At 26.0% G+C, this 11,443-nt stretch overlaps 1 protein-coding gene across 1 annotated transcript in view; it reads right to left on the reverse strand.

The window, feature by feature from the left end:
• Positions 1 to 1,523: 1,523 nt before the first annotated feature.
• LOC117183116 (transcriptional regulator ATRX homolog) overlaps positions 1,524 to 11,443 on the reverse strand; it is a 24,054-nt gene continuing 14,134 nt past the window's right edge. Inside the window, exons 3-6 of the mRNA XM_033376299.1 lie at positions 8,688 to 10,295; positions 8,516 to 8,614; positions 2,837 to 3,089; positions 1,524 to 2,125 (exon numbers count right to left, since the gene is read on the reverse strand). Coding sequence (XP_033232190.1) covers positions 1,989 to 2,125; positions 2,837 to 3,089; positions 8,516 to 8,614; positions 8,688 to 10,295 — 2,097 coding nt within the window. The 3' untranslated portion in view covers positions 1,524 to 1,988. The remainder of the gene's footprint in view (positions 2,126 to 2,836; positions 3,090 to 8,515; positions 8,615 to 8,687; positions 10,296 to 11,443) is intronic.

Raw genomic sequence — 11,443 nt, forward strand, 5'->3', positions numbered from 1 at the left:
AAAACTGTACGGTTTTAACATTAAAGTTAAACAATTTTCGAATTATCACGCTTGAGTATTGTTTAAAATTTCAAAAATATTCTATGAATACAATTTAAAAACGATAGAAATTAAAATTCCTCAATTTCTTCAAGGCTTCCAAATGGAATTTGTAATCTTAAATTAACAAATTTAAAGAATTAAAACTTTTACCTTGCAATAATAAAAACCAGGTGGGCATTTTTAACCGAAAAAATAAATTCCCGGTCATTTCTCCGTTAGCAAATATTTGTTACGGTCAATGAAATTTAAAAAATCGAATACTAAGGATGAAATATTTCCATTTATGTAATAAAAACTAAGCTGCAAATGAAAGCACTTAAAGTGGAACTGTTGAATTTTGAACTTTTAAAATTGAAGTTAAAAAGTTTTTTAATTCGAAAATTTTGCATTAAAATGCTCAATGATTTACACTTAAAAATTGAAGGTACTAGCTTTTTTCAATAAAAAAGAATATAAATCCACTTAATCATTTTAAATGCTCTAAATTAAAAAATCAATCAATGAACTTTAAAATTGTCAAAATTATGTAATTTTGAAGAATTTAAAGCTAGAAACATTAAAGACTGAGGAACTGAAATTTCTTCGAATGAACACTTCTTAAATTAGAAGTTCAACTATTTTTATTTGAAATAGTTTAAACATCGAGAAGGTGCTTTAAATTTAAAATTCCTTTAAAAAATTTCCTCAAAATTTGGAAACATTTTTTGTATTTCGAAAAATTATTTTAAGAAAATTAAAAATGCTTTAAAAGATTTGCAAAAATTTCAAAATTGGTTTTGAAAGATTTTAAGGAAATTTTTTTAAATGCCCATGATAATGTGGAATCTTTTCAAAACTCCTAAATATCTTGAAGAATTACTCACCTTTCTTCTACAAATATTTACTTGCAAATTGTTTTTTAAACATATTCTATGACATCTTCTATGTCAAACAATTCAGTTTAAAATAGTTTACTTTTAAACATTTGGTTTCCAAATCACTTTTTTTTAATGAAGAGTCAAATATTGCTTAATATATAATAATTCATCTTTTTTTTAATTCAAAAATTTAAGATTGATTGGGTTAAAAATGGAATATTTTCGACTGAAAGAGTATTTTAAAATTAGACTTTCAAACTGAAAATATTTAATTTTTAACGTTAAAATCTGCAAATTCTTAAATTTTGAACTCATTTAAAATCGTTTTTTGTTCACAATTTATTACTTAAAGTAGAGGTGTATTAAATTTTTTATATATTTATTAAATAAAAATGTTTCTTATCAAAAATTGTCAAGTTTAAATTGCTTTTAATTTTTATTTGTTCAAGTTTTCAAGACAGCATTTTAAAATTGTTTGCATTAAAAATGTAAGCCTAAATATATAAATGTTTTGAATAAAAGATTTTCAAATTACGCATCATAAACTGAATAACAGTTATTATTATATAATAATAATAGCGCCCAAAAATTAAAATTAAAAAAAAGTGCAGATCCACTCAAAAGTTTGGTGACGCATTTATTTTCGAAAAAAGTTTTAAAAAAAATACAATTTTTTGAAGTGAGAAAAGGTTTTCTCAACAATTATTCAGCTATAATTCGAGAATTTTTTTTTAATTACGAGGAACTTCTCAGGTTTCTTCGTAACTGAAAAACTATTTTTCCACACAATAAATTCGATTTTCCCGAATTTACTGAACATAAAATACAAAAATTGAAAACCGGAAAAGCGAAATTTAACTAATTTAATTTAAGAAGATAATGTGAGACAGAAAAAATAAATAAACAGAAGAGTTTGGGAGTACAAAACAAATGTAATGATCACATCTAGTAGAGAAAAGCCTAGTCTTGAAATACAAATTAAATTATCTAAACACTGGAAATGGGTTATTTGTAATTCTTACGTCTAAAGTCACTTTTTACAAGACAATGTATAATGAAAAATCTAAAAACTATGAGACTCAATCACTACTAATCAGAATCGCTGTCGACAAGAACTTTTAGTCGTTTGAAAACGCCTTGATCCACTGGTGTGGGCGATTCAGAAGAACGGGATGAACGAGACGGTGTTTCCGGCTTGCGCGTTCTACTCCTACGGGTAGCGCGTTCTATAAAATTAAAAATCTTTTAATTTCCCTGGTACCTGAAGATTTTTTTTTCAAGTTTCACATTTCATAGTGCGGAAGGGGGACGACCAAAAAAATTCTAAAAGATAAATACGATTTCCCAAACTATGAAAATCCCGAATTAAAAAATTCTAGAGTTATATAATACCCGAATAATAAAATTCTTGAATAATAAAATTTCCGAATTGTTAAACTCTTGAATAATTAAATTTTTTAATTGGAAAATGCTATAAAAATAAAATAAAATTCTATAACTATTAAATGCCCAAATAATAAAATTCGCGAATAAAAAAATGTCCGAATTCTAAAATTCTAGAATTATAAAATGCCCGAAAAATAACATTCTCGAATAGAAAAATTTTTGAATAATAAAATTCTCGAACAATAAAATTTCCAAATAATAAAATTCCCGAATTAGGAAATTCTAGAATAATAAAATTCTTCAATAACCAAATTTCCAAAAAATAAAATTCGGGAATAAAAAAATTCCTGAATAATGAAATTTTCGAATGATAATATTCTCAAATAATAAAATTCCCACATTGGAAAATTCCAAAATAATAAAATTCCTGAATAATAAAATTCTAGAATAATTATAAAATGCCCGAATGATAAAATTCTTGAATAAAAAAATTCCCAAATAACAAAATTTTCAAATAATAAAACCTCCGAATATTAAATATTTGATCATACCTCCAGAAATGATATTCTTCTGATCGAGAGAATTAATCTCGGCTGAAATTTGATTCTTCTTCTTGGCCTTAGCGCATTTCTCGAGAGTTGGTCGGCCATGAACACCATTCTTCTCGAGAAATTCCTGCATGCGTTCTCTGCGCGCTTTATTCGACTTGCAATCTTTCCAAAAACTCGCGTAATTGGCTATCCTCAAACCAGCGGCCTTTATGTACTTTTTCAGAGCGGCTATCTTTTTGTCATCGTCAGGATTCTGAAAAGAACATTAAAAATCAAACCGCTTTTCTTCCAAGAAAATAGTTTTACAACCATTTTGAGTTTCTTATATTATTAAGAAGAACAAACACGTAGCGCGCGTGACTATCATTTATTTCTCTTATGTAATTTTTAAATTAAAACATCAAATTAATACTAATACAACATTTTTTCATTGCATAGTATCTATTATTATCGAAAACAATTTAAAAAAAGGACAATATTTAAAAAATATATATATTTTAACTGATGGATCTTCAACAATACATTTAATTTTTATTTAAGTAGTTCAAATTTCAACCAATTAGATTAATGATCAGCACGAAAAGATATACTCTTAACTGAAAAAATCTAATAATTAATACTTTATCCAAAAAAATATTTTAATTTTAAATCAAAGAAAATTTCAGAAAAATGTTTAATCCTCAGACAAAGCAAATAAATTTTTTTCTAAAAAGTTCCATTTTTAACCAAAAAAAGGTCGAAATTCTACCAAAAGAGACGGATTTTCAAAAAAAAAAAAAATAAATCAACAGAAAATGGAATAGTTAAAATTAAACTAAAAAAGCGATACATTTTTTGTAACAAAATATATCAATTTTTAACGAAACATTGAATAATTAAATTTTTAGCTTAAAATTTTAATTTTCAACCAAAGAAATGAATTTTCAACTAAAAATGGAATAATTAATTTTTCAACAAATGAAAAAAAAGTTCTACAAAATAGACAAATTTTCAACCGAAGTGATTAATTTACTATTAAAATTATAAATATTTAAATTTAATGTTGAAAATTTTAATAAGAAATATAAATTTCCAACCACGAAGATGAATTTTGTAAAAAAAAAAAGAATTTTTCAACAAAATACATACATTGTTAAAGTTAAATTTTTAACCAAGGAGATAATTTTCTTCCAAGGAAGACGAATTTTCAACTAAATAGTTAGATTTTCAATTAAAATTGAAAGAAAAAGTTCAATAAATGAGTTTTTTCCCCGCAAAATAGGTAAATTTTCAAGCAGTGATGAATTTTCTAATAAAATTGTACATTGTTGACTAGAATATTTGATTTTATAACTGAAACGATGCATTTTCAACGAAGACAAATTAATTTTGTAACAAAAATTTGAATCTTCAGCAAAATACATGAATTTTCGACTAAAAAAGATCAATTTCCAACTAAGAATAAAATAGTTATATTTTTAGTTGTTGAAACTAATTTTAAACCAAAGAGATGCAGTCTCTACTAAAAAGGACGAACGTTAGACCGAATAGTAAAATTTTCAACGAAAAAAAAAAAAAAATTTTCAAGAAAAAATCGAATAATTCAGTTTTCAATAAGTAAAGAAATTTTCCAAAAAGCAGATACATTTTTGACCAAAGTGCTTGATTTTCTATTAAAATTATGCATCTTTAACTGTTATGTTTGAATTTTTAATTAAAAATATGAATTTGCAACTCAAAAAAAAAAAATTTTGTAACAAAAATACGAATCTTCAACAAAATGCATGAATTTTCCACCAAAAAAAGAACAAATTTAAACTAAGAATTGAATAGTTATATTTCGAGTTAAAAAATTAATTTTCAACCGAGATATAGTTTTACATTGAAATTACGAATCTTTGACTGTAATATTGAAATTTTTAATTAAAAAGATTAATTTTCAACTACGAAGATAATTTTGTAAAAAAAAAACGGGAATTTGTTAACAAAATAAATTAATTTTCTACTAAAAAGGATAAACTTGCCACCAAAAATTGAAGTTAATTTTGTAGTTAAATATTAATGTTCAACCAAAGAGATGAATTTTTAACTAAAATGATGCAAGCTTCAACTAGAATAGTTAATTTTTTTTTGAACAAAATAGCTGAATTCAAATTTAAAAAAAGATTTATTTTCAACCAAAAATTGGATACTTAAATTTCCAATAAATATAAATAAATTCCAGAAAATAGATCAATTTTCAACCGAAATGATGAACTTGATATTAGAATAATGGATTTATAACTGGAATATGTGAATTTGAACTATAAAGATGAATTTTCAAACCAAGAAGAATAATTTTATAAAATAAAATACTAATCTTCAACAAAATATGTACATGAACAGTTAAATTTTTAGTTAAAAAAATAATGTTCAATCCAAGAGATAAATTAAAATAAAAATTGTAAATTTTCAGCCAACAAGGAAAAAATTAAACTTTCAATACATAAAAAAATTGTTTCCACAAACTAGATCAATTTTCAACGAAAGTGATGAATTTGCTATCAAAATTATGAATTTTCAACTGTAATTTTTGAATTTTTAACTTAAAAGATGAATTTTCAACACAGAAGATTAATTTTGCAAAAAAAATACGAATCTTCAACAAAATATATGAATTTTAGACTAAAAAAGATACAGTAGTTCAACTTTCAATCAATTAGTTTAATTCTCAACACACAAAGATAAAATATCATAAAAATGTAATAGTTGATACTTAATCAAAAAATATCTTAATTTTAAATAGAAAACAGTTGAGTTTAACTAAAAAAGTCGAATTTTCACGAAAAAAGTTCAATCATCAACAAGATAATATGAATTTTCCATCAAACAGTTGGATTCTGACCCAAAAAATGATTTAATTTCCAGTTCTATTTCTTCTCATCAAAATCACTAACATAACCTAATCTACTATTCTAACTATTCTCAACTAAAAATGATAAATTTTAAACGAAAAATGGAATAGTGACATTTTTCAAACAAAAATGTATTTTCAACAAAAAAATACCGAACACTGAATAGATACATTTTAAGTTTCAAATATTAATTTTCAACGAAAGAAATTAATTTTCAACTAAAATTATGGCATATTAAACTGGAATAGTAAAATTTTTGACCAAGGAGATAATTATTTTCCTAAGAAGACGAATTTTCACCCAAATAGATTTATTATTTTTTTATATTTATTATTTATTATTATTTTCAACGAGAAAATATCAATTTTCAACCAAACATAGAATAGTTCAATTTTTAACTTAAGAAAATAATTTTCAAACGGAAAAATAATAATTTTTAAAATAAATAATAAATATTTAACTATAATAGTTGAATTTGCTACCAAAGAAAAATTTATTTTTTAACAAAAATGATAAACCTGTAAATGTAACAGTAGAATTTTGAACCAGCGAGATTAATTTGCGATAAAAAAAGACGAAATTCCAACAAAACAGATCAATTTTCCACAAAACATAGAAAACTTAAATTTCTAGTTTAAAAAATTAATTTTCAAACCAAAAATATTATTTAAAAACAAAAAGATTATTTTTGAACCAGAGATAAATTTTCAACCATAATGATGAAATAATCAAATAAATTTGTTCAATTCTCAGTTTAAGAAATTAATTTTCATCCAAAAATATGAATTTTCAACTAAAATGATGAACCTTTAACCAAAATAGTTCAATTTTCTACCAAACTGATTCATTTTCTTCTAGAAATAAAGAATTTTGAATCAAATAATTGAATTTTTAAGTAAAAAAGATTAATTTTAAAATAGATGCAATTTCGATTAAAAATTAGATAGTTAAACTTTGAGTAAAAAATGTAATATTCAATCAAAGAGAGGCATTTCAAACCAAAAAAATGGAATATTTAACAGAAATAGTTAAATACTCAGTTAAAAAATTAATTTGCAATAAAAAAAGAAGAATTTTCAAATAAATAACTGAAATTTCAACTGGATTAGTTAAATCTGCATTAAAGAAAAGAAATCATTTACAAAAAAAGAGCTTTCAACAAAATAGTTCAATTTTCAATTAAAGAGATGAACTTTAAACTAAAATATTTCAATTTTCAACTAAAAAAGCTACATTTTCAACAAAAAATTAAACTCTACACTTTTTAGGAAAAAAAATTTTTCTACTTTTTATTAACGTTTAATTTTCTTAAAAATTGTAACTAAAAAAAATCTCTGACAATTCCAGGTTTACCAGGTGAGTAGACACCCTAAATATATATTTTCGAATTGAAATTTTAACAAAATAGTTAAATTTTCAGTAAAAAAAAAAGGTTTTCAACCAAAACGGAATAAACAAAGACGAATTTTTAACAACAACAAAAAAAGATACATTTTCTATCAAAAATTGAATGGTTAACTTTTCAGACACAAGACTAATTTTTTTAAATTTCTAACTTTTAAAAAAGTTTCCTGAAAAATGTCATATTTTTTCGTTTTAATTTGGAATTTCAACAAAATAGTTACATTTGCAGCAAAAAAATAATTTTAAATAAAAAAAAGGAGTTTATTTAATTTTATATTTAAATTTGATAAAATTTAAGCTCGATCTCGAAATAAATAATTCTAAACAAAATACTTCAATTTTCAACAAAAAGTTAAATAGTCAGCTTTTCGGACAAAAAAACTAATTTTTTGCAATTTGTCATTTTAAAAAAAATTAATTTGTGACAAAAAAAATCTCTGACAATTTCAGGTGAGTAGACACTCTCAATATTATTCAGTTTAAATAAAAATTCATTTTAACCAAAAAGCAAGAAATTTTTAAATAAAAAGATTATTTTTTGACAAAGAAAATTAATTGTCTACCCAAAAAGCCGAATTTTCAACTAAAAAAAAAAAATTTGCAACCAAAAATTCAAGAAAATAGTGAGTAGACATTGCAAATATATACTTTTGAATTTAAATAAAAAATTTCAACAAAATAGTAAAATTTTTATTGAAAACAATTTATTTTTAATCAAAACGAAGGAAATTTTACATAATATTATACATTTTTAACAAGACAGTTAAATCCAGGATTACAAAACTAATTTTAGAAATAAAAAAAACGTTTTTGTTTAATTTCTTATATTTTAATTTGACAAAAATCAAACTGCCTCGAAAAAAAAGAATTCTAAATGAAATAAATCAATTTTCAAACAAAAATTGCATAGTTAAATTTTCAGTTAAAAAAAATATCGTTTTCAACCGAAAAGAAATAAATTTTCAATAAAAGTGTGTTGAATTTTCATCTAAAAAGATGAATTTTTAACGAAGAAACTTAATTGTCTGCCCAGAAAGACGGATTTTCAACTAAAAACAGATACATTTTCCATAAAAAATTGAATAGTTAACTTTGCAGACAAAAAACTAATTTCTTTAGATTTGCAACTTTAAAAAAAATTCCCTGAAAATTACATATATTTTTTTAATTTGAAATTTTGAGTTTTAAAAAAATAGTTACATTTTCAGTAAAAAAAAAATTAAAAATCTAAATTTTTCACTACAAAAACTGATTTTTAACTTTAATTTTTTTTCTTCAATTTCTAACTTTTAAAGAAAATCCTCGACAATTCCAATTTTTCCATATAAAGACATCCCTAAATATATATTTTTTAAATGGAAAACACTTAATCCCAAAATAAATAAATAAAAAATTCACATACACTACTCCGCTTGTTCTTCGTCTTTCTATCCTCTTTATCTTCGTCAGGCTCGCTTTCAACTCCGGAAGAAGATTCTTCATCTTCGCTTTCTTTCTCCTTCTGAAAAAATAACCCCAAAAATAAAAATTAAGAATATAAAAACCAAATTTTCAAATGAAACTCAACAACTTACACTTTTACTTTCTTCTTTGCTGCTTTTCTTGACTTCTTTCTTACTTTCCACCTCCATCTCCTCGTCTGATTCGCCCGACTCTTTATCCACAGTCTTGGTTTTTTCATCCTCATCCCCACTACTGCCTGCCGACACAACCTTCTCCTTTTTATTCCCCTTTTTCTCGTTCACCGACTTTTCCACCACCTTTTTCTCGTCCTCATTTTCGCTCTCCTCTTCCGACGACTCTTCCTTCTTAACTTCCTTCTTCTTGGGCGTTCGCTTTTTCACCTCCTTCTTCGCCTTCTCTTTTTTAATTTCCGGTTTCACAGGCGATCGCTTTTTCACCTGCTTCTTTGTCTTCTTCCTCTCGGAATCACTCTTCTCCTCGCTCTCACTTCCGGCCTCCTCTTCCGAAGATGTAGCTCTTTTATTTTTCACTTCCTTCTTCCTGGCAACTACTCCTTTTTTCACTTCCGGTTTCTTCCTTTTCCCAGCAGAATCGCTCTCCTCCTCACTTTCCGATGAATTATCTGCTTTTGATTTCTCGGCTGCATCATCACTTTCCTCGGAAGATTCAGCCTTTTTATTTTTCACTTCCTTCTTCTTCAACACTCGCTTCTTCTTCACTTCCGGCTTCTTCTTTTTCTTATCGAAATCACTCTCCTCCTCGCTTTCGGAAGACTCAGCCTTTTTTGGCGTCACTTTCGCCTTGGACGCTCCTTTTTTTACCGCTTTCGATTCATCCTTCTTGAGAACTCGCTTCTTCACTTCCGGTTTCTTCTTTCTCTTGGCAGAATCACTCTCCTCCTCGCTTTCGGAAAAACTATCTTCCTTTTTCTTGCCCGCACCTTTTTTTACTGCCTTTGATTTCTTTTTATCGGCATCATCACTCTCTTCTTCACTCTCACTTTCTTCGGAGGATTCTGCTTTTTTATTTTTCACTTCCTTCTTCTTCAAAACCTGCTTCTTCACTTCCGGTTTCTTCTTTTTCTTGGCAGAATCGCTCTCTTCCTCACTCTCAGAAGACTCCTTGACTTCTGGAATCTCCTTTTCCTCGGACGATTCTTTTTTTACTTCCTTTGCTTTCTGCCTGTTCTCACTTTCACTTCCGGTCCCTTCTTCTGAAGATTCATCCTTTTTTGGTGTCACTTTCTCCTTCGACACTCCTTTTTTCACTGCTTTCGATTTTTTGGCGACATCATCACTTTCTTCCGAAGATTCAGCCTTTTTTTTCGGCATTTCCGTCTTTTTCACGATCCGCTTCTTCTTTTTCTTATCAGAATCACTCTCTTCCTCGTCTTCAGTTCCTTGCTCATTTTCCTTTTCTTCCTCAACTGCATTTTCCTCGCCGGAAGAATCAGCCTTTTTAGTTTGATTTTCCTTTTTTTTAATGTCACTCACAGCCGATTTTTCAGATTCAGAATCGCTATTATCAGGCGACTTTTCTTTCTTTGACTTCTCTTTTTCTAACTCATCATCGCTCTCTTTATTACTTTCATTCTTTTTTGAATGCTCGGGTTCTGGTTCAATTTCTGCCGAATCTACTTCCATTTTCTCTTCCTTATTTTCCGAAGTTTCGACTTTTGGCGAGGAACTTTTGAATTTCTTTGCCGGACTATTTTCAGCCTAGGAGTAAAAATAATTCTACAAAACTATTTTTCTACAAAACATTTTCTAATAAGAGACAAATTTTCATGTCCCGGAAGTTAGAACCGCAAACTTATTTTTTCGAAAAAATTAAAGTTGTGCTAAATTGTGCTAGACTTGTGCCGTAAATGGTTTTTTGAAAAATCAAAAATTACGGGCACAATTTTTGAAAAACGTTTTTTTTTGCTAGATCCGCAACTTCTTGCTAGAGTAAAAAGAAAGGTTGTGCTAGGCGGCTTAAAGTATACACAATTTTGTCCCAGAAATAAAAATTTCAAAAACCTAACCGTTAAAAAAAAACAAAAACCAAAAAAATTTATTATTTTTTAAAATTTCGAAAAACTAAAACTTGTGCTAGGTTGTGCTCGATAAATGCAGTCTTTATTCCCCCTAACAAAATTACGTGAGATCAACCGTTATCATAGGAAAACTCAAAATGTACCTGAAACTCAAAAAACACCAAATTTCCAAAAATAGTTAAATTTCGAAATTTTACGTTTTTTGTGTTTTAGGCACATTTTGAGTTTTCATATGAGAAATGTTGATCTCACGTAATTTTGAGACGACTGAAAAATCCTGAAAAATAAAATTCCCGAATTAGAAAATTCGCAAATAATAAAATTGCTGAAAAATAAAAATACCGACTTGGAAAATTCCCAAATAATAAAATAGCCGAAAAATAAAAATACTGAATTGGAAAATTCCTGAATAATAAAATTTTCGAATAGTAAAATTTTAGAATTATAAAATTCCCGAATAATGAAATTCTCGACAGTTTATAATATTACCGAACTGGAAAATTCCGAATATTAAAATCCCAACAGATTATAATATTACCGAATTGGAAAATTCCCGAATAATAAAATTCCCGACAGAAAATTGCCGATTTATAAAAGATCCGAATTGGAAAATTCCCGAATTTTAACAATTAGAATTTTTTATAAATATATTTTATTGATTACAAATACAACAAAAAAATATTAGTTTCAATAATTATTGTTACCATTTAAAATTTTGAAGCTCATTTTTTGAATTAAAAATAGCAATAATTTTAAATAAAATATTTCTAGGTAACGCATGTTTTAAATGTGCATAGAATTTGAAAAAATACAAAAAGCGTTAGCAAA

This window comes from Belonocnema kinseyi, chromosome 1, assembly GCF_010883055.1.
Source record: "Belonocnema kinseyi isolate 2016_QV_RU_SX_M_011 chromosome 1, B_treatae_v1, whole genome shotgun sequence".
Lineage (NCBI taxonomy): Eukaryota > Metazoa > Arthropoda > Insecta > Hymenoptera > Cynipidae > Belonocnema > Belonocnema kinseyi.